At 41.0% G+C, this 24,085-nt stretch overlaps 2 protein-coding genes across 5 annotated transcripts in view; one reads left to right on the top strand and one right to left on the bottom strand.

Annotated features, from left to right (window-relative positions):
- Nucleotides 1–1,767: 1,767 nt before the first annotated feature.
- On the top strand, nucleotides 1,768–19,061 carry gsdmeb (gasdermin Eb). 2 transcript variants are annotated; one of them, XM_061915819.1, is made up of 10 exons: nucleotides 1,768–1,905; nucleotides 2,118–2,355; nucleotides 5,782–5,974; nucleotides 11,978–12,149; nucleotides 12,275–12,395; nucleotides 12,467–12,589; nucleotides 16,488–16,615; nucleotides 16,700–16,862; nucleotides 18,342–18,415; nucleotides 18,490–19,061. In XM_061915819.1, the coding sequence occupies exons 2-10, from the start codon at nucleotides 2,154–2,156 to the stop codon at nucleotides 18,706–18,708; spliced, it is 1,395 nt and encodes a 464-aa protein (XP_061771803.1). In that variant the 5' UTR covers nucleotides 1,768–1,905; nucleotides 2,118–2,153; the 3' UTR covers nucleotides 18,709–19,061. The 2 variants fall into 2 exon arrangements, with proteins under 2 accessions (XP_061771803.1, XP_061771804.1); XM_061915820.1 differs by having other exon boundaries at nucleotides 1,774–1,905; nucleotides 2,122–2,355.
- A 128-nt stretch (nucleotides 19,062–19,189) lies between these two features.
- pals2a (protein associated with LIN7 2, MAGUK p55 family member a) overlaps nucleotides 19,190–24,085 on the bottom strand; it is a 29,762-nt gene continuing 24,866 nt past the window's right edge. For all 3 annotated transcript variants that reach the window (XM_061915816.1, XM_061915817.1, XM_061915818.1), the window contains 6 exons: nucleotides 21,859–21,961; nucleotides 21,718–21,789; nucleotides 21,477–21,638; nucleotides 20,285–20,487; nucleotides 20,086–20,214; nucleotides 19,190–20,025 (listed from right to left, as the gene is read on the bottom strand). In XM_061915816.1, coding sequence (XP_061771800.1) covers nucleotides 19,849–20,025; nucleotides 20,086–20,214; nucleotides 20,285–20,487; nucleotides 21,477–21,638; nucleotides 21,718–21,789; nucleotides 21,859–21,961 — 846 coding nt within the window. In that variant the 3' untranslated portion in view covers nucleotides 19,190–19,848. The remainder of the gene's footprint in view (nucleotides 20,026–20,085; nucleotides 20,215–20,284; nucleotides 20,488–21,476; nucleotides 21,639–21,717; nucleotides 21,790–21,858; nucleotides 21,962–24,085) is intronic.

Raw genomic sequence — 24,085 nt, 5'->3', positions numbered from 1 at the left:
CTATTCAATTTCAACAAAATAAATTAAAAAGTGTGTGTCTGAAAAAGAGCAGGGAAATCAACAAAAGCTTATCACTTGGATATATTAATCTGATTCTTGATGAACAACAGAACACATGATGACCTTATATATTAATTTCGTAATATCCATCCATCTATCCATTTCCTACCGTTTGTCCCTTACGGGTTTGCAGGGGGGCGCTGGAGCCTATCCCGGCTGCACATGGGTGGAAGGCGGGGTACACGTACCCTGGACAAGTCGCCATCTCATCGCAGGGCCAACACAGATAGACAACATTTACACTCACATTCATTCATTTGGGCAAATTTAGTGTTGTTAGTAATATGGTATACATTATATTATCCATCCATCCATTTTCTACCGCTTATTCCCTTTTGGGGTTGCGGGGGGCGCTGGCGCCTATCTCAGCTACAATCGGGCAGAAGGTGGGGTACACCCTGGACAAGTCGCCACCTCATCGCAGGGCCAACACAGATAGACAGACAACATTCACACTCACATTCAAACACTAGGGACCATTTAGTGTTGCCAATCAACCTATTCCCAGGTGCATGTCTTTGGAAGTGGGAGGAAGCCGGAGTATTATTATTATTATAATTATTAATATTATTATTATTATTATTTCCATCATTATTATTACTTTATTGTCATTTATTTTGCAATGTCTTGTTTACTAGAACCAAAGTAGAAATAATATAAATTGAATTTGGTTTTGAAGATCACAATGTAACTCAGAGTCAAGGAGTTAACAGTATTAAAAAAAAAAATCTAAAATGTAAACAAAACCTAAATACAAACAAGCGTGAGTCATTTAGAGACATGTTTGTGTTGTTCTCCTGCTTCAGAAGAACTGAGCTCTTCACGAGGGCGGGGCAAAACCTCAAAATCAGGGGTCTCAAAATCAATTTACCTTGGGGCTACTGGATGCAGAGTCTGGGTGAGGCTGGGCCGCAAGAAAAGATTTGTTAAAAAACATATTTTTAAATGTCTATTTTTATTTTCAACATAAAATAAAATCAAAATATAAATGAACAAAATGAGAATTAAGTAAATAAATCTGTCATAAGTATATACAATAATTATTCAATTTCTCCAGTCAGCAACAATGTGTGAGGCGACGTAAATTAAACAAAAAAAAAATTAAAAAATAACGGTTTGAATTGGTCCAGGTTATCGGGGACTGTTATTACCGACGGACAGGTGTCACGTGTGACTGCAGCCAGGCACGTAAGAAAACCCTCGTCTCCATGGCTACGTTTCTGTCTCTTTCACACGAATAATGCTGCTTTTCCACTAACGCAGGGGTAGGCAACCCAGAACGTTGAAAAAGCCATTTTGGTCTAGTGGAAAAGCAGCAAAACGTTTCTCTGCTCACGCAAGTGACGTCAATATTCGGCCCTCGAGAGCCATATACCACACCATGATTGGTAGAGTCCTTCACCTCTGCACACAACGCTGTCAAGCACCATTCATATAAAACTTGTGGGCCGCATTCATTTTCATGTTAAGGTGGGGGCCGCAAAATAACGTCTCGCGGGCCGCAATTGGCCCGCTAGCCGCGTGTCTGAGACCCCTGCTCAAAATTATCCACACCTTTAGATACCCATTGTAAAATGTTCCGTTTTTAAAATGAATTATGCAATTGTATCACTACAACTAATATTAATATAAGACATAAATGAAAAAATACAATTATTATCATTTTTATAACCATTTTTATCTTTGTTGTTGTCTTCTTCCGAGCTGGGCGGGGCCAAAGTGTCTTCGTGATAGGAAGTGACCTCTTTATTGTTGACTCTTTGCAAGTCGTGTTTTGTCTTATCAGAGTCAGTCCGAATCTTTCTTCAGATTCCCCAGTACGACGACGACGACTTTGTGAAAACGGTAATATTTTTTATGCCACTGTGTGTTTTCAACGACATTTTAAACATTTAAATTTCAACCACGAATGATGCTGCTCGTTCGTCGCAGCTGTTGGAGCACACGGCTAATGACAGGAAATCGCTGCTTTTTAAATACGTGTCTTTAATCTGTGCGCTTCACACGCAATAACAGAAGTAATATATTTCATGTAACGTATTCATTATTCTCACAAGTAAGGAAGAGCCGAGCAAACCTCTGCCAGACGGGATATGTTTGCTACAGCGACCAGAAACTTCGTGGAGGAAGTGGACCCTGGAGGTGTGTTAATCCCAATGAGAAGCCTCAATGACTCCATCACTTTGCTGACTGTGGTCGCAAGGCAGAAACGTGTGTGGTTCTGGCAGAAGCCCAAACATCTCCTAACTGACTTCACTCTCAATAACATCCTCACAGGAGACGCCATCACCCCAGGTAACAATGCACTGTTCGTACTACAGTCGTGGTCAAAGGTTTACATACACTTGTAAAGAACATAATGTCATGGCTGTCTTGAGTTTCCAGTAATTTCTACAACTCTTATTTTTCTGTGATAGAGTGATTGGAGCACATACTTAAGTGTTAGCTCCAAAAACAGTCATAAAGTTTAGTTATTTTATTAATTTATTATGGGTCTACTGAAAATGTGACCAATTCTGTTGGGTCAAAAGTATACATACAGCAGTGTTAATATTTGGTTACAAGTCCCTTGGCAAGTTTCACTGCAATAAGGCGCTCTTGGTAGCCATCTACAAGCTTTTGGCAAGTTTCTGGTTGAGTTTTTGACCACTCCTCTTGTCAGAATTGGTGCAGTTCAGCTAAATTTTTTGGTTTTCAACATGGACTTGTTTTTTCAGCATAGTCCACACAATTAAGTCAGGACTTTGGGAAGGCCATTCTAAAACCTTAAAGGCCTACTGAAATGAGATTTTCTTATTCAAACGGGGATAGCAGGTCCGTTCTATGTGTCATACTTGATCATTTCGCGATATTGCCATATTTTTGCTGAAAGGATTTAGTAGAGAACATCGACGATAAAGTTCGCAACTTTTGGTCGCTAACAAAAAAGCCTTGCCTGTACCGAAAGTAGCAGACGATGTGGGCGTGACGTCACCGCTTGTAGACCTCCTCACATCCGCACGTTGTTTAAAATCATGGCCACCAGCAGCGCGAGCGATTCGGACCGAGAAAGCGACAATTTCCCCATTAATTTGAGCGAGGATGAAAGATTCATGGATGAGGATAGTGAGAGTGAAGGACTAGAAGAAGAAGAAAAAAAGATGAGGGCAGTGGGAGCTATACAGATGTTATTAGACACATTTACTAGGATAATTCTGGAAAATCCCTTATCTGCTTATTGTGTTACTTGTGTTTTAGTGAGATTATATAGTCATACCTGAAAGTCGGAGGGGTGTGGTGACCGCCAGTGTCCTGAGGGAAGCCACGGAGGAGCCAAGAGAGTCACACCTGCCTCTTTGACAGCTGCAGGAGGAACGACACAAGGTCCGCTCATGTCTACGGTTAAAGCCGACTTATTACCACAATTTTCTCACAGAAACCTGCCGGTTGACATGTGGTAGAGAACCATGTTCGCTTGACCACTCTGTTCCATATTAAAGCTTCACCGGCATCCTTAGGGAATGTAAACAAAGAAACACCGGCTGTGTTTGTTTTGCTACAGCCGACCGCAATGCACCGCTTTCCACCAACATCTGTCTTCTTTGTAATCTCCATTATTAATAGAACAAATTGCAAAAGATTCAGCAACACAGATGTCCAGAATACTGTGTAATTATGCGATTAAAGCAGACTACTTATAGCTTGGATCGGGGCTGGAAGAACATGTCCGCTACAACCGGTGACGTCACGCGCACGCGTCATCATACGTGTCATTATTACGCGACGTTTTCAACAGGATACTTTGCAGGAAATTTAAAATTGCAATTTAGTAAACTAAACCGGCCGTATTGGCATGTGTTGCAATGTTAAGATTTCATCATTGATGTATAAACTATCAGACTGCGTGGTCGGTAGTAGTGGGTTTCAGTAGGCCTTTAATTCTAGCCTGATGCAGAGGTGGGTAGTAACGCGCTACATTTACTCCGTTACATCTACTTGAGTAACTTTTGGGATAAATTGTACTTCTAAGAGTAGTTTCAATGCAACATACTTTTACTTGAGCATATTTATACAGAAGAAACATTACTTTTACTCCGCTGCATTTATCTACATTCAGCTCGCTACTCGCTACTGATTTTTATCGATCTGTTAATGCACGCTTTGTTTTGTTTTGTCAGACATACCTTCAAATTAGGATCTGTCACATGCCTGCGTTTCACCACTCAAATGCAGTCAGTGGTGACATTTGACTCAGTTTCACCAATCAAACAGAGCCAGGCGGTCACATGATTAACTGCACATTTAAAAAAAAATAATGTTTTATAAACTTTTATTTATAAATTTCAACATTTAAAAACAGTTGAAAATAATAATCAAAGTACAAAAACAGTACAAAACAGTATAAAAACGTACAAAACAGCGCCAAGGGGTTGTAAATTCAAAGTAACTAAAATAGAATGCAAAAAAATATATATATAAAATAAAGTGCAAAGCCATAGTAAATAACTTAAATTTGGAACACAGCATCATCATTTTCACAGCTTTTTGGTTGTTACAGGTAGAGTGTTTTATTGTAGAGTTCTAAATATTTTTTAAAGGCACAAAAAACAGGTCTGGTATTAAGAAACTTACATTTATGAATATAAAACTTAGCCAACAGTATAACGAGGTTGCAAAGGTAAATTTCATTTTCAATTTTTTTTTAACACAGTGTAAAACCAAATATATATTATTTAATATATATTATTATTTGAGTTGCTTGAGATATTCCTGGCTCGAATTTGTTCATTGCTATTTTTATGTTTTTGTGCATTACTTGTTGCCGTCATCATTAAAGGAACAGGTTACTCATCAGTTACTCAGTACTTCAGTAGTTTTTTCACAACATACTTTTTACTTTTACTCAAGTAAATATTTGGGTGACTACTCCTTACTTTTACTTGAGTAATACATCTCTAAAGTAACAGTACTCTTACTTGAGTACAATTTCTGGCTACTCTACCCACCTCTGTCCTTATGTAGCAATTCTTTTACCACTTTTGACGTGTGTTTGGGGTCATTGTGCTGTTCGAACACCCAACTGCGCCCAAGACACGACCTCTGGGCTGATGATTTTAGGTTGTCCTGAAGAATTTGGTGGTAATTCTTCTTTTTCATTGTCCCATTTACTCTCTGTAAAACACCAGTTCCATTGGCAAGTAAACAGGCCCAGAGCATAATACTACCACCACCATGCTTGACGGTAGGCCTGGTGTTATTGGGATTAAAGGACTAACCTTTTCTCCTCCAAACATATTGCTGGGTATTGTGGCCAAACAGCTCCATTTTTGTTTCATCTGACCAAATAACTTTCCTCCAGAAGGTCTTATCTTTGTCCATGTGACCAAATTTAGCTGAACTGCACCAATTTTGTCAAGAGGAGTGGTCAAAAACCTAACCAGAAGCTAGCCAGAAGCTTGTGGATGGCTACCAAAAGTGCCTTATTGCAGTGGAACTTGTCAAGGGACATTTAACCAAATATTACCATTGCCGTATGTATACATTTGACCCAGCAGATTTGGTCACATTTTCAGTAGACCCATATTAAATTCATAAAAGAACCACATTTCCAAGTATGTGCGCCAATCACTCTATCACAAAAAATAAGATTTGTATAAATTATTGGAAACTCAAGACAGCCATGACATTATGTTCTTTCATTCTATGTACTATGCGCACTGTGTTATTCCTCGCTATCTGTAGATGTAACAGAGACAGACTTCATCAAATACGACGGGACGTACGGTGACAACATTCAAGGGACGGTGGATGCAAATTTCATCCAATCCAATATGAACATGGAGGGCAAAGAGTCTTCCAAACTGCAGTCGTCATTTGGCAGTTTGAAGAAGGATGAAGTGGATGTCCAAAAGCTTCTCAAAGACTCTAAAAACAGGTGTGCTCCCTAAATAATCCAACTGTGATGGTCAGGAAGCCTCTCGAAAATGGTCTGTAAAACATCCATCCATTTTCTACCGCTTATTCCCTTTTGGGGTCGCGGGGGGCGCTGGCGCCTATCTCAGCTACAATCGGGCGGAAGGCGGGGTACACCCTGGACAAGTCGCCACCTCATCGCAGGGCCAACACAGATAGACAGACAACATTCACACTCACATTCACACACTAGGGCCAATTTAGTGTTGCCAATCAACCTATCCCCAGGTGCATGTCTTTGGAAGTGGGAGGAAGCCGGAGTACCCGGAGGGAACCCACGCATTCACGGGGAGAACATGCAAACTCCACACAGAAAGATCCCGAGGCTGGATTTGAACCCAGGACTGCAGGACCTTCGTATTGTGAGGCAGACGCACTAACCCCTCTTCCACCGTGAAGCCCGTCTGTAAAACATAATCTATGTAAATTTTGACCAAAGAACCACGGTTACATGTTATGTAAACCACAAGGAAGTGTTTGAAATGTAGGAAAAAAAATCATAATATGACCTATTTAACACTCACAACAAGATAGGCGCCAGCGCCCCCCGCGACCCCAAAAGGGAATAAGCGGTAGAAAATGGATGGATGGATGGAACAAGATTAAAAAAGACAGGTGCTACTCAAAAAGCCCAGCACAGTTCTAACATTACATAACTCTGCTACAGTCCACAACACATAAATATGTTGTAAAACATGCCTCCCGTCAACCTATAAACATTTTGTAAAACTGCAGTTTTCGGGGAATTTTGTCCATTTTGTCTGTCTCTTTTCTGTGCGTCCTAGGTAGTGAAAAGCTGCAAGCATGAGGCGGCTAACAATGCAGAACATTGGAAGTTGTTTATTATGCCTATAAGTCACTCTAAAAAACATCCAAAAACCTGGGTATGACGACACCGACGAACTATGGACCCTGTTTCACTCTCGTCCTTTATTTTCCCAACCATAAAGAATGGACGTTAGAGCGGTATAATTGCTCACATCAGCTTTATTATCAACTTCATTTGCAGTTACAATCCAAGCTGGCTCACTCACAATAGCCCGTTTACTTCCTGTACAGTGTGTGTCCTTCTAAACGTTCCCCACTGCAACATGTGTTAATATGCTGGAGTATTAACGTAACAATTATATTGTAACAGACCCTGCTCACACTGCTCCTCCTATTATCTACGAGCTAGCTTGAGCTGTTATGCTGCTGCTGTATTGCCTCTGAGTTAGGAAAAGTTGTGAATCAGAATCAGAAAAGTTTTTATTGCCATTGTTTGAGAACGGGTTCACAAACAAAGAATTTTACCTGGCGCAATCGTGCAACATAAAAGACATATAACACACAGGTGGGGGGAGTAGAGCTTTGATGAGCTGAAGGCCGTTCGTGACGACACTAATGTGTGTTGAGGTCCTGAGCGAGAGTCCGGTCATTCAGGGCCTGGGGGGCTTTGGGCTTATAGTTCGTTGTTATAACAAGCTCTGGTGCACGTTGGAATAATGCGCGCCTCATTGAACTGTTGGTATGAGGTCACAGTGTCCGTTAACTCGGCCAGATTGTCTGTGGCTGCTCCAATTGCCTCCCAGTCTGTCGTCTCCAAACATGAGCGCAGCTCCTCCACAGCTTCAGCGGTGAAACACTTAATGGTCTTCATAACAGGTTTAGTCAGTTTCAGTCTCTGTCCGTATGAAGGGATTAAGTGCACCATCACGTGATCTGATAGTCCAAGGGCAGCACGTGGGACTGCATGATATGCCTTGCTTACTGTAGTGTAACAGTGATCCAAAATGTTCTCCTCTAAGTAAAGTGAAGTGAATTATATTTATATAGCGCCTTTCTCTAGTGACTCAACGCGCTTTTACATAGTGAAACCCAATATCTTAGTTACATTTAAACCAGTGTGGGTGGCACTGGGAGCAGGTGGGTAAAGTGTCTTGCCCAAGGACACAACAGCAGTGACAAGGATGGCGTAAGCAGAATCGAACCCAGAACCCTCAAGTTGCTGGCCCGGCCACTCTACCAACCGAGCTATACCGCCTGAGTTAGTTGATAGCTAAAAGTTAATTCTAGGTTATAAATTATGCCTCTCACCTGTATAGTAAAAAGTTGCAACACCAAGCCCGAGAAATCAGTCTACTTTGAAAGTTTTTCTGAAGCATTTTTATATCCCAGGAATGAGGAGTAAAAAAATGGGCGCTGTATTGCTGAAAAACACAACAATCCCATCCCATCAGTCGGCATCCCACTGAGCGCGGACATTGTAAGTTACTTTTTCGTCTTTATTTAAAATGTTTAGCAATTATGCTTCTAGGCGCACAACAAGTCTGTCATTAGTGGTAGCAAACACAGAAAGTGCTCTCTTCGCCGTTGTTGACTGAAATTTGTTGCTATGCCCAATGTGAAATCGATGTGCCCAGCAAAGAGGTTACGTTAATGCTTAAATTGACCCATATCCTGTCCCATATATTACATGTTATCGTGCATGTTCTTGTTACCACATTACATAGATACATATGTTTATAAGGCACTGTTAGTTTAAAAAAAAAAACATTATTTATAGAGAGATGGATAGGCGGAATCGATGAATCCCCTACCAGTCAATTACGGATTACTCTCCTCGGGGGCATTTATTTATTCAACTGCAGACAGTTACATATAGTATAGAGACAACCGATATTTATTATGTGGGATTTTTTTATTAGAGAGATTACCTTAGACACTAACTTTTACAATATTTTTTATCAAATAACCATGCAACAAGCTGGAGCCTATCCCAGATAACTTTATAATATATATTATGTTAATTGGGATATAATGATATGAACATTTCATATTACGGTTAACGTGACCAAAATTATCACGGTTATCATTATTGCAATTATGTTGAATGTGCTCAAAAAGTACTTGTACACTCACTGAAATCTTTTGACCATCTATTTTGTTAAATAACTCACATAAAAGAATGCACTGTTAGAAACATCACTTTTTTGCATGTTTTGTGTTTCTTATGATTCACTGTTAGTGTTTTAGTCTTAGTATTTTATCTCTTTAAATGGCTAAGATTTTATTGATTTAAATATCTGTTTGTACTGTAAGATTTATTTACATGAAAAGTACATAACAAATAAAATATATTATTATTGTTTTTTATTTCTGGCGGGCATTGTGGCACTATATTCTATTCAGTGATTCTTGAACGCATCGTAAAAACACCTTTGTCAAGGATTCCTCTGAATATAAAACGATCACTCTGTTTAAAACGATCACTCTGTTCGAAAACCTCTATGAAAAGTAAAAACAAAGGACCCAGATTTCCCTCGCCCGGACGCGGGTCACCGGGGCCCCCCTCTGGACCCAGGCCCGGAGGTGGGGCACGATGGCGAGGGCCCGGTGGCCGGGCCTGTACCCATGGGGCCCGGCCGGGCACAGCCCGAAAAGGCAACGTGGGTCCCCCCCTCCAATGGGCTCACCACCCATAGCAGGGGCCATAGAGGTTGGGTGCAATGTGAGCTGGGCGGCAGCCGAAGGCAAGGCACTTGGCGGTCCGATCCTCGGCTACATAAGCTCGCTCTTGGGACGTGGAACGTCACCTCATTGGGGGGAAAGGAGCCTGAGCTGGTGCGTGAAGTAGAGAAATTCCGGCTGGATGTAGTCGGACTCACTTCGACGCACAGCAAGGGCTCTGGAACCACTTCTCTTGAAAGGGGATGGACTCTCTTTCACTCTGGCGTGGCCGGCAGTGAGAGGCGACAGGCTGGGGTGGCAATTCTCGTTGCTCCCCGGCTCAAAGCCTGCACGTTGGAGTTCAACCCAGTGGACGAAAGGGTAGCCTCCCTCCGCCTTCGGGTGGGTGGACGGGTCCTGACTGTTGTTTGCGCTTACGCACCAAACAACAGTTCAGAGTACCCACCCTTTTTGGGTACACTCGAGGGAGTACTGGAGAGTGCTCCCTCGGGTGATTCCGTTGTTCTGCTGGGGGACTTCAACGCTCATGTTGGTAACGACAGTGAAACCTGGAGAGGCGTGATTGGGAAGAATGGCCGCCCGGATCTGAACCCGAGTGGTGTTTTGTTATTGGACTTCTGTGCTCGTCACAGTTTGTCCATAACAAACACCATGTTCAAACATGAGTGTCCATATGTGACCTTGGCACCAGGACACCCTAGGCCGCAGTTCCATGATCGACTTTGGAGTTGTGTCATCGGATTTGCGGCCTCATGTTTTGGACACTCGGGTGAAGAGAGGGGCGGAGCTTTCTACTGATCACCACCTGGTGGTTAGTTGGCTGCGATGGTGGGGGAGGATGCCGGACAGACCTGGCAGGCCCAAACGCATTGTGAGGGTTTGCTGGGAACGTCTAGCAGAGTCTCCTGTCGGAGAAAGTTTCAATTCCCACCTCCGGAGGAACTTTGAACATGTCACGAGGGAGGTGCTGGACATTGAGTCCGAGTGAACCATGTTCTGCACCTCTATTGTCGAGGCGGCTGATGGGAGCTGTGGCCGCAAGGTAGTTGGTGCTTGTCGTGGCGGTAATCCTAGAACCCGCTGGTGGACACCAGCGGTGAGGGATACCGTCAAGCTGAAGAAGGAGTCCTATCGGGTTCTTTTGGCTGGAGTGCGATCTCCGGGTTGGGGAGGAGACCCTGCCCCAAGTGGAGGAGTTCAAGTACCCAGGAGTCTTGTTCACGAGCGGGGGAAGAGTGGATCGTGAGATCGACAGGCGGATCGGTGCGGCGTCTTTAGTAATGCGGACGTTGTACCGATCTGTTTTGGTGAAGAAGGAGCTGAGCCGGAAGGCAAAGCTCTCAATTTACCGGTCGATCAATGTTCCCATCCTCACATATGGTCATGAGCTTTGGGTCATGACCGAAAGGATAAGATCACGGGTACAAGCGGCCGAAATGAGTTTCCTCCGCCGTGTGGCGGGGCTCTCCCTTAGAGATAGGGTGAGAAGCTCTGTCATCCGGGAGGAACTCAAAGTAAAGCTGCTGCTCCTCCACATCGAGAGGAGCCAGATGAGGTGGTTCGGGCATCTGGTCAGGATGCTACCCGAACGAGGTGTTTAGGGCACGTCCAACCGGTAGGAGGCCACGGGGAAGACCCAGGACACGGGAAGACTATGTCTCCCGGCTGGCCTGGGAACGCCTCGGGATCCCCCGGGAAGAGCCAGACGAAGTGGCTGGGGAGAGGGAAGTCTGGGCTTCCCTGCTTAGGCTGCTGCCCCCGCGACCCGACCTCGGATAAGCGGAAGAAGATGGATGGATGGATGGCACTCTGTTTGAAGAGAGCACAGCTTGGAGGTTAACAGTGAACAATTAAATAACCGAGTTGCTCGGACAGTTATTTATATAAGTTTAAAATAGGGTATTTCGTTGCATAATGGGGATAGACCTTAATGTCCCTTTTTTTCATGTTAGCATTTAAGCTAGCGAGCTGGCAGCAGTCAGTGTGTGAGTTATCAAAGTGCAGTTATCTATTAAATTTTTTCGATAATTCTAATTTAAAATTATACTTACCATCAAAGTTTAACCACAGTTATCAACACCGTTTATCATCCCAATATGTTATGTCGTTCAAACAGTATTGAACAATATAATGTATTTTTTTTGCGGGAAAATCAGTCAGAATAAAGATGAATAAATAAAGTTAAAAAATGGCACAAATGCATTTGCATTTATTTAAGGCAAGGGGTTTCATTTAAAAAAATGAGGCATGGCATCCAAAATCTTTCTGATAGAGACAGGACATTTGAAAATAAATTATAAAATATGCTGCACCATTCGAAAGCTGTTTTTATCTTGTGTTCACTCGAAAGCACAGATGTACTGTTTGCTAATAAGAGTGGGAGAGATCAAATGAAAATATGTTTATTGACTCACTTATGGATTTATGGGTCAGTGCTTTAGTTTCAATTATGGTTCATTATGACTGATGTTTTTTTTTGTTCTTGTTGTTATTTTACAAACCAATGTCCCACCAGGATACTGGACATGTCCCATTGTCTGATCCAGCAGACCAGGAAGAAGCGTCAGGTGTTTGGCATCGTGAAGGAGCGCATTGTGACCAGCCAGCCTTGTTATGTCATAGAAGAAGTGCAGCAGACAGGACAGTGTGCGGGGACATTCAGCCTCTGCGGACCCAAGAGTCCAAAGGTGCAGCTGGAACACTCTCACATATTTACTACTTATTCCTTAAAACTACTATGGGGGGTCTTGAGAACAAATTGTGCATTTCAAAATAAAATATCCACACATAACTTTGTGTTTCTCATGTGCAGGTTATACTGAAAGACAATGGCAGCCTGAACAAAGACAGTAACATTTCCATGGAGATTCCCACTAACACCACCCTGGCCTATTCCCTCATTGAGCTCGAGGTCAAGCATGACGGTCGCTATGGTAACTGTCAAAGAAATTACCTCTTGCAGTATTGCTGGCTCTTAGCGACGTGTTTGTGTCCTTTTAAACAGATCTCTGTCTGATGTCAAACATCAAGGGGGGCTTTGAGGTGGACTGTCATTCTGAAAAAGTACCGCTGAGTGTCACCGGCGCTTCTGTGCCAAACAACTCTGAAGTCAACCGTCTCAGGAAGGGTCAGCCATCAATTTGTACTTCTTCTAAAATACATTTAACAATACTTTAATGTTTGCAGTTCTTGAGTAAGCTTAACTTACTCTGTGGTTAAAATAACTGAAATCTTTATAGGACCTCCTTTACCCTGGTAACCAAACTTAAAGAGCGTGGTCAATATGACAATATATATATATGGCATGACAATTTTGATTTGCAATGTTGCATATATTTTCACCTACCCAATATATACTTGGGTTGGTGCACTAATTGTAAGTGTATCTTGTGTTGTTTTTTTGTTGATTCAATAACGTAAAATAATACAAAAATTTAAAACAAAAACAAAATTATAAAAAATTATTCTGCGGCCCAGTGCCATTCGAGCTAGTCCAGTGGTCCCCAACCACCGGGCCACTGAACTAGCTCATAGACAATCTAAGTCAAGTTAGCATGGCCACTCGCAGACACAAATGCTGTATATAAACAATCCTTCACACTAACATTCATATCCATGGACAATTTTCAATGAAGGTAACATACATATTTTTGGAATGTAGGAGAAACTGGAGTGCAAGTGGCACATTCCACACAGGGATGTCCAAACGGAGGTTCCAAGATGCACACGGTGTGAAATTGATGTTGTTATCGGTAGTAATGTCAAAAATTTAGGGTAGTTTACAACTAAACACGCAGCTGAGATAGGCGCCAGCGCCCCCCACGACCCCAAAAGGGAATAAGCGGTAGAAAATGGATGGATGGATACAACTAAACACAAGTCAACTTTCTCTACTTACTTTTGCTGGGTGTCAACTCGTTTAGGTGAGCGACCTGCTGCTGACACACTTCTGACAGGCGATTTAGATGCACTTTTTCCCCAAAAAATAAAGCAATGAGGAACGTGTTTATGATATTTGAGCTGTTTTTTAAACTTACAGTATAGACCAGTGATTCTCAAGTACACCCTGGGGGTACTTGAAGGTATGTCAAGGGTAGGTGAGATTAAAAAAAAAAAAAAAAATCTAAAAATAGCAACAATTCAAAAATCCTTTATAAATATATTTATTGAATAATATTTGAAGAAAATATGAATGTAAGTTCATAAACTGTGAAAGGAAATGTAGCAATGCAATATTCAGTGTTGACGGCTAGATTTTTTTGTGGACATGTTCCATAAATATTGATGTCAAAGATTTATTTTTTTGTGAAGAAATGTTTCGAATTAAGTTCATGAATGGCTTCACGGTGGCAGAGGGGTTAGTGCGTCTGCCTCACAATACGAAGTTCCTGCAGTCCTGGGTTCAAATCCAGGCTCGGGAACTTTCTGTGTGGAGTTTGCATGTTCTCCCCGTGAATGCGTGGGTTCCCTCCGGGTACTCCGGCTTCCTCCCACTTCCAAAGACATGCACCTGGGGATAGGTTGATTGGCAACACTAAATTGGCCCTAGTGTGTGAATGTGAGTGTGAATGTTGTCTGTCTATCTGTGTTGGCCCTGCCATGAGGTTGCGACTTGTCCAGGGTGTACCCTGCCTTCCGCCCGGTTGTAGCTGAGATAGGCGCCAGCGCCCCCCGCGACCCCGAAAGGGAATAAGCGGTAGAAAATGGATGGATGGAAGGAAGTTCATGAATCCAGATAGATCTCTATAGCAAACCACAAAGAGGGCACTTTAAAGGCCTCCTGAAATGAGATACAGGAATAGCAGGTCCATTCTATGTGTCATACTTGATCATTTCGCGATATTGCCATATTTTTGTTGAAAGGATTTAGTAGAGAAAATCGACGATAAAGTTCGCCACTTTTGGTACTTCCTGAAAAAGCCTCGCTTTTACCAGAAGTCGCAGACGGTGACGTCACATGTTGATGGCTCCTCACATATTCACATTGATTTTAATGGGAGTCTCCAACAAAAACAGTTATTCGGACCGAGAAAACGGCAATTTCCCCATTAATTTGAGCGAGGATGAAAGATTCGTGTTTGAGGATATTAATAGCGACGGACTAGAAAAAAACTAAACAAAAAAAAAACGAGTTAAAAAAAAAAACGCACTAGCATTGGGACGTATTCCGATGTTTTTAAACACATATACTAGGATAATTCTGAGAAATCCCTTATCTTTCTATTGTGTTGCTAATGTTTTAGTGAGTTTAATATTACCTGATAGTCGGAGGAGTGTGTCCACGGGTGTGTTGACGCGCAGTGTCTCAGGGGAGTCGACGGCAGCTATGGACGGCACATGCTCAGCTTTTGTCCGGTAAGAACTGACTTTTTAACCACAATTTTCTCACTGAAACTTGCTGGTTGACATTTGGTCTGGATTCATGTCCGCTTGACCGCGCTCTGATCCATAGTAAATTTTCACCTCCGGGAATTTTAAACAAGGAATCACCGTGTGTTTGTGTGACTAAAGGCTAAAGCTTCCAAACTCCATCTTTCTACTGTGACTTCTCCAATATTAATTGAACAAATCGCAAAAGATTCAGCAACACAAATGTCCAAAATACTGTGTAATTATGCCGTTAAAGCAGACGACTTTTACCTATGTGTGTGCGTAGCGCTCACACTTCCTAAAACCCCGTGACTTCACGCGCACACGTCATCATTACACAACGTTTTCAAGACGAAACTCCCGGGAAATTTAAAATTGCAATTTTGTAAACTAAAAAAGCCGTATTGGCATGTGTTGCAAAGTTAATATTTCATCATTGATATATAAACTATCAGACTGCGTGGTGGGTAGTAGTGGGTTTCAGTAGGCCTTTAAGTTGATGATTACTTCTATGTGTAGAAATCTTTATCCATGATTGAATCACTTGTTTATTTTTCAACAAGTTTTTAGTTATTTTTATATCTTTTTTTCCAAATAGTTCAAGAAAGACCACTACAAATTAGCAATATTTTGCACTGTTATACAATTTAATAAATCAGAAACTGATGACATAGTGTTGTATTTTACTTCTTTATCTCTTTTTTTCAACCAAAAATGCTCTCCTCTTAGTAGGGGTTACTTGAAATAAAAAAATGTTCACAGGGGGTACATCAATGAAAAAAGTTTGAGAACCACTGGTATAGACTGTATGCACGGTATATCCATCTGATAAATCACTTACGCCACCATCTTTTGCATGACAGGGAAACTCTGATCTTGATATTGTGTCATTCTATCAGCGTGGTGCTTCGCCTTTTTGCGTTTACAAAGTGCACTGCATTATAAACCTTGGATGCCCAAAACGAGGCACGGGGGCCAAACCTGGCCCGCTGAGTCGTTTCATTTGACCGGCCAAATAGTGGCTTTCAAAATGTAATACATAAAAATGGTGACCTCCTTTTAAACTCACAAAATCATGGATGGCATTTCCACAAGGTTAGCAAGTTGTCATCAATCCATACAAGGATGTAACGATAAAGGGTATTAATGATAACCACGGTAAAACTCTCGACAGATAGTATTACTGGTTTAAATTTAAATTATCCAAAAAACTGCATTTTGATAAACTCACTGATTGATAGTGCCAGCTTGTTAGCTGAAATGCTGACATAAACACAAGACATGAACGTCTTCCTATTAAGAAAGGACATGTGTGTGCGTGCAAGTAAAATAGCGGTCTCGCCTTTCACAGAGACAAAGATTGTGTATGACTGAAAAAGTATTCACTCCACTCATTTCCTTTTACTATTGCACTCAGGTGCTGCGAGGAACCCTTTGCACCCTGTTTGAAAACGACTGACGAATAAAACAAGCACAGGAACATGGCATTGTATTTATGCCGGCAAAAGAAAGGGTTCATTCTCATTTATTGTATGATGGATTATTATCGGCCCAGTCCTCTCCCGCTGAGAATAATCCTAACCCAGCCTCCTTAAACAAGGCACCCATTTCACTTTCATTAATTTAAAAATATGATTGTTTTCTTCTCAATGCAGAAGTAGACCGGCTGTGTGGTCATTTCCAGCTGCTCTCATCTCTTCCTGCTTCCACCAAGTCGTCTCTGCTGCAGCACATCACTGCAGTCCTGGAAGACAGAACAGCTCTCAGTGGTCTTCAGAGCGCGGTGGGACGTCGCCTCTCTGTCATGATGTGTGCACGTCCTGCCCATGACTCAATCACGGCCGCTCCTTTCTTTGTCCTTTCGCAGCTGGACCAGTTGCTCCTGGATACGAGCCCCGACATGGCGGATGTTCCAGCTGCATACAAAGACAACATTCAGGCTGTACTGGACGTCCTGGAAGAGTCAGCTGAGACAGAGCTGTCCACAACAGTGCTCACAGCATTTCACCTTGTTATCAGTGCTTTGGACGGTGAGCAATCTTTGATTGGATTTAAACACAACTTTATTAGCACAAAAGGATCAAGTACAGAAGGTTTTTTGAATAAAAAGAATGACACCACGATACATAATCTTTAAAAAATACCTGACCTATAACATGTACAAATCAACTGAAGAAGTAACAACGGACAATTTAATGATAATAGAAATACAGCACCTATTCCAACCCCCCACCCCAATAATTTATACTGGAGTCCGCAGATGAATTACAGTGAGGGCAAAGTTGTGATATTTTTGTTGATTACACTTGTCACAAATATACTTCTTCATATTTCCTCTGCAGTTTTTCCACAAATATAAATGTAACATTCCAACATTGTAGTGTGGGAAGCACGGTGAAAGAGGGGTTAGTGTGTATGCCTCACAATACGAAGGTCCTGGGTTTGATCCTGTGATCGGGATCTTTATATGTGGAGTTTGCATGTTCTCCCCGTGACTGCGTGGGTTCTCTCCGGGTACTCCGGCTTCCTCCCACTTCCAAAGACATGCACCTGGGGATAGGTTGATTGGCAACACTAAATTGGCCCTAGTGCGCGAATGTGAATGTTATCTGTCTATCTGTGTTGGCCCTGCTATGAGGTGGCGACTTGTCCAGGGTGTACGCCGCCTTCCGCCCGATTATGGTGAGATAGGCACCAGCTCCCCCCATGACCCCAAACAGGACAAGCGGTAGTAAATGGATGGTAGGGTGGATGAATGGAACATTGTAGTGTAGTTAAGAAATTGTATTAGATATGAATATTTATATTCATGTTGCCATATAAAATAGCTAGCGATTAGCACTCTCGTAGTAACCCTTTGATTAGCATATTAGTTGCGCGGTAGTTGTCAGTCAGCGATTAGTGGTCTTAGCTGGCAATTAGCAAGCTAGTGGCTAATTAGTGATTATCAACCCTATTTGCCAGCTAGCTGTTAGGACGCTGGTTGCCGGCTTTCTATTAGCCATGCTATACTGTATTATTTAAATATCTTATTTCACATTGGCCTGGAGAAAGTGGAAGAGCCCTGATGTACAGATGAATATAGAGGGTGAACCTGAATATTTAAAACATTTACAACCACAATAAATAATTATTTAAAATATAATTTATTTGATCTATATTTTGTAAAAATCAACAGAAAAAGTATTACAGTAATATATTCAAAGTTTACTAAGCTGCTTAATATAGTATGTGCCCCCTGAAATTTGCCTTTTTTTCTAATTGAATTGTACAACTTATAGGTCACATTATTCTTTATTTATTGTAGTCTCATTCGTATGGATACTCAGTTTTAATGTGTCAACTTTTCTTTCTTCACAAAAACATAACTTTTCCAATGTCATTTGTACACACATTTATTGTTATGCTATTTTAGTAGGGCTGTGTTCACTTTCTCTATCCACTGTAAGAAATACTTTCCAGTAATTTGGATCCTTATCAAGTTCGAAATGTTTGTGTTGTCTTTTCAGAGCTAACAAGTGATTGTCTCGCTGCACTGAGAGTCTGTTGCACTTCTCATGTGTTAAAAATCCTGGAACTTTTGGTTTGTCAGCACGCATCAGCACCACACTACAATATGTGTGTCCATCACAAATGGTTGTTGTGGTTCTTTCCTAGGTGCAAAGCGTATCAGCAAGCAGGGAGTCACCAGCGAGCAGCGTTGACCTGGCTGTGCTGGCAGACCATGTCTTGTCCAGCATAGAACATCTGTTTGCTTCCTCTAATATGACTCTGAGGAGAGACGGTGACACATTGAGGACAGAAATAAATCAGCAGGGTAACCGTCCTCTCATCATGTGTATCGCTCTCAGAGGCCTTTACTCACTGGCCCACTGAGTTTGACCTACAAACTCCTCTTTAAGCTCTGAAATACTAAAGACCAATTCTTGTGGTAATCAACTTTTGTTTATGCTACTAAAGTACAATGTCCTTCACTTTTTAACACAATTAGTGTGTAAATATGTTTTATCAATGTCATTGTTCATTTTTAAATGATAAAAATTTGTTCCTGCATTAGTTGTCACACTCCCAATCAACCCTTTAGTGGATGAATTGGAATATTTATATTCTAACCTCAATTTAACATGTTATATTGTTGCTTTCATTGTAATGTATGCTCTCTCATTCCCCACTGATTGGCTGAGAGAAATCACATAGTTTGACTACCAAATAAATGACTTATGTTGAAATTAAGCCTCATTCTGGAGCAAGCAAAAAATGTAATGGCATGTTTTATTCCTAACCACATCTCTTTGTATTTTTTACCATTTCTACCCCATTCTTGTACGTTTATAAAATATGGGGAAAAAGTGTCTAATTTGAGTCCAAAATGTTTAATATAAAAAAACAGCAGTTTAATAGAGAAAAACACTTATCATCTTGAAAATACATTTCTCTGAAATAAGTAAAATTCACTAAATATGATTTTGTTTTAAATTAAAAGTTTTAATCAGATCACATCAAAAGGGACGGTTTAGTGAGACGCACCACCTTGTTTAAAACTTCTTGTGGAACGTTAAGTCTTAAACTATTGCAGCGCCACATGGAAGGTTGGACTCACACACGGATGATCTTCATGGATGTGACTAGTGAACACATTAGTTTGTCTTCCTTCCCATGTAGATCCACACACTAATTGGCTGCCAGGTCACCTTCTATTGCCTTGATGAAAAGACAAAGAGTCCAAAACAGTAGTAGTGGCAACATGAGATGACAAAGAGTGTAAACGCACACACTAACTGAGGTAATGAGCAAGCCCTCATTAGTAGAATAAATACATACTCCAAGTTACATAAATGTAACATTAAATTACAGAACATGGCAGCAATAGTTCCTTTTCTAAATTTAAACACAATGTATGATGAGAATAATAAGAGTTCTGCCAATAAATAAGTACACTTCCTGTGTGCGCTGGCTTTGCATAGTGTGTGCAGTGCAGTATTGAGTCCTCCAGGTGTAGCAGCTCAGGACAGTCCCTTAGTAGACCCAGCTGACTGGGACCCACTGGGGCTCCACAAATAGTCTCTCTACTGTCTCCTGCAGCTCCTCGAAGGCCTTGTCCAGGTTGTCGTTGACAATAATTAGGTCAAAGAAGTGGCTGTAGGCGCGGCGGATCCTGGCACTCTCCTCCACCGTCTTCTTTAAGTCGTTCTCCTGTTGGAGTCACATCGAATGTTACATACCAATCATTATAGTTGGATTTGATACACTCACAGTTAATAGTTTGGTTGTAAGTCCAGCATCCACCACAGCCTTGTGCATGTCTCTTAAGGTGTCCAGCTCAGGAGCCGCGATGAAGACCACAAAGGGCATAAACTCTGCAGTCTTCAGCACTTTCAAAGCCTGAAAAACACAAACTGCTGTCAAACACTGTTGTGCAGTTATTCCCATAGCGAGCAGGACCAACGCTCACCTGGGGGTTGACGTCCAGGATGCAGGTGCGGCCCGCCCCCACCACCTCATGGATGGAGTCGATCTTCGTACCGTAAAGGTTGCCGTCGTACTCGCCGTGCTCCAGGTAACGACTGTCCTTGATATCCTGCTCCATCAGCTGCCGCGCCACAAAACAATAGTTCTGGCCGTCTCTTTCTTCTTCTCGGGGGCTGCGGGACGTAACTGGAATAGATGGCGTACAAATAAGAACTGCAGCTGCACTACACTTGAGTGGTTCACAGTTAGTAAAAACCACTGTACATTATTATTGCAACGTACCAATTATTTCAAAGATACTAAAAACAAAGACTTAAGAAAAATATATGTAAGTAATTATAAAAAAAGATATCATTGAGAATGTCTGCTAAATTAAATTCAATGAATTTAAATTGAGATGCAAGCCGGAAGAATTGCAACAGGTGGGGACTTTTTCCCAACAATTAAAATGCAATTTGAAGGATCGAAAGTCAAGTGTATAATTTTGGTCTGCACAAAATTCAATATTCCATACAGGAGTGTTTTACATTCCATATAGAAATATTACCATGAACTTCATGTAGACATTCTAATTACAGCAAATGTTTTTCAACAACTAAGAATGAAAACAAAACAGATAATTTCATTAGGATTATTTACTTCAAAATTCTGTGGTGTGAAACCATTTTGATTCAGAATCCAAATTTGGAATTTTGCACAAGCTTAAAACATTATATACTGTATACATCAAAGTGTGTCTCTTTGATTTTGTTAAAAAAAAAAAAAAAAAAAGTGTTTTGGAAAAGACTGGTTCTCTTGCATTTGGGTGAGTATGGTATATAAAAATATAGATTGTTTTCACTTTTTTCCACACTTTTCCATAAAGGGTCTTCACAGCAAGTCAAATGCATGCATGTTAAGGCCTACTTTTTTTTCTTGGTGCAACCTTACCATTTATACATAATAGGGACAGCACAAGCCTTGTTTCAGTTTCACAAATTATATATATTTTTTGAAAATACAAAAAGTTACTTATTTGTAATAGAGTTTAAATAAATTTTTTACACATTTTTATGGGAAATAGTTTGTGATTTTTTTTGTTGGACAGCATCAATTCTATGCTGTGTGTGACATTTATCTGTTCATCCAAATAAAGAATGTGTAAATACTTCATTTGACAGAAGTGAGTCACTTACAGGGTACGGTGGTTCCATATCTCAGAGGATTCACCACAATAAGTCTGTTTTTCAGGCTCCGCCTCCCAACACCCTGAGCACCAATTAAAACCAATGTTTTCCTCTGGAAAGGCGGCATCTTAACCACTTCCTCGTATATCTGCAGTTCGTAGCGGTCAAATTCTGTAAAAGCAGGACGTTATCTTTCCCTATATTGTGTGTGAAGAGATTGAACAATCTAAAAAAGGTGAAACACAAACACCTGCGTTCTTTGCAGTTAGGTACATCATTTTTTTTTTTTTTTTTTTCACGGTGATGTTTCCACACAGCATTCCTGTGTCAAACAAAAATGGTGTCAGCTCACAGGTCACAAAGCCATAAAGAGTTGTTACATATTACTGACCTTTACCCGAAATATCCCATTCTTTTCTCACAAACGCTTTCCTCTTCTCCTCTAAGAACTGACTAGGAATGAGACCGGTCGCTCCGCCCACAACACTGCATGCCTACAGGGAAAGCAGAGCAAAAGTTTGGTGAGAATATAATGTAATATAATAATTCTAGTGAAAGTTGAAATGAGTAAATACATACTATGTCTTGTAGAGCTGAGCCACAATCCAAGTTAGCACTTAACATTTGTCAAAGCAGCACACAAGACAGTACGAAATTTAGATGACAGAGGTAAGGGAAAAACCTCCATAAGGATTTTGAAAAGACTATTATGTGCCTTTAAACTTAAAAAACGTTTAAAAAGACACTTGCTGCACAGTTTCACTGATAATTCCACCTAGGTACTTTTGACAAGGACTGCACAGTAAAGACATGCATTAAGTGAAGACACAATTCACTTTTTTATGACATTTTTATATCTGTAGAGTATCGTTGCTACACGTACGATAAATATCACATTTGTTTGATGTTTTCAGTCTTTGTACAATCAATTATTCCACAAATATTATGGATCAATTTCATTCATCAATACATAATTGTTGGAAAACAAACTGCCTGTGCCTTATTTGTCTCACATGTTTTTTTACAACCAGGTGGGATGTAAGTTTAATTAAAAAAAAAAAACTGCATTACAAGCTTGTGGCGGGGCTGCAAGTCAGGTATTTTTTGTTACAAAAAAAACAAAGTGCAACAACAACAAAATAGGGTGCAAAAATGGATAAAAGCCAAAATGACAAAAATAGATTTAAATTGGACAATAAATGAAATTAAGTTTTACTTTAACTTGCTGGTCCATTAAAGTCCAAAAAACAATCCAGTAACTAATACTTCATTGTAACTTGGTAGCTTCCCAAAAAGAATCCATCAATAACAAAAATATCACAGCTCATGTTACCTTCTTGTAACCTGTGGATTTTGTCCCAGCAGCACATCCATTGTGAGCATTTGAGTGTGCTGATTGCTGTCTGGTTCTTATTGTCAGCTCAGTGGTGCTGTTAGTTACTGTGCTACTACTTTATAAGTGTTTTTTTTTCCTTTTTACGGCACTTTTGTTAGCTCAAAATTATTTAAAAAAAAAACAAAAAACGGACAAGTGATATCCATCCATCCATTTTCTACCACTTATTACCCTTTGCCTATCTCAGCTACAATCGGGCGGAAGGCGGTGTACACTCTGGACAAGTCGCCATCTCATCGCAGGGCCAACACAGATAGACAGACAACATTCAGACTCACATTCACACACTAGGGCCAATTTAGTGTTGCCAATCAACTTATCCCCAGGTGCAAGCTATTGGAGCTGGGAGAAAGCCGGAGTACCCGGAGGGAACCCACACATTCACGGGGAGGACAGCAAACTCCACACAGAAAGATCCAGAGCCCGGTATTGAACCCAGGACTACTCAGGACCTTCGTATTGTGAGGCAGACGCACCAACTCCTCTTCCACTGTGAAGCCTTCGATATGTGATTTAAAAAATATGGGAAGTATCCACAGCGTTGTCAACACAGCCCCCTCCCTTCCACTGCACAACAATCCCAAAAGGGACAAACAACAGAAAATGGATGGTAAAGTATATATATTTTTTTAAATTCCTAATCATTGTAGCGGCCTGATTTTTAAAATTCAATGAGTTTTGTGATTTTCAACTGTGAATGCACCACAGGGACCGTGCCAGTGTGTGCGTGTTGGCAAGGCGGTTGCCAATGAGGACACTTCAGCTTGTTGGTGTTTTGACTTTGTTATTAAATAGGCAGTTGATTCCTCACCCCTTTGTTGATGTTTGTTTGATATACAGTCATGTATAGCACTTTTTACATCCACTAAAATATGGAGACTGGAACCAATTATTTATGTTTACTTATGGAAAATTGGATTTAATATACAAGCTATTCTATGCAAAAACCCTGTTGAAGAACAAATTAAGTTTGTAAATGTAATTTCTGCATGCTTTTTAAACTGCTCTGTGCCTTTCGATCTGTGTTGTCTACACATTTAAGTTTCAGCACACCAGATCTGCTTTCAAGCAGACCAAGACCATCTTAAGCAGTCTGCGTATTTTATACGCACCTCTGTTGTGTAGCATTCACACTTAAAAACCAAACACACTAGAATTCCTTTTAAGCAAATAAAAGTAGCAAGTGTTGACTTGGCATACAAGTTAATGTGAAGGCTTGGCT

This window comes from Nerophis ophidion, linkage group LG11, assembly GCF_033978795.1.
Source record: "Nerophis ophidion isolate RoL-2023_Sa linkage group LG11, RoL_Noph_v1.0, whole genome shotgun sequence".
Taxonomy (NCBI): Eukaryota; Metazoa; Chordata; class Actinopteri; order Syngnathiformes; family Syngnathidae; genus Nerophis; species Nerophis ophidion.
This window is presented reverse-complemented; position numbering and strand designations above follow the sequence as displayed.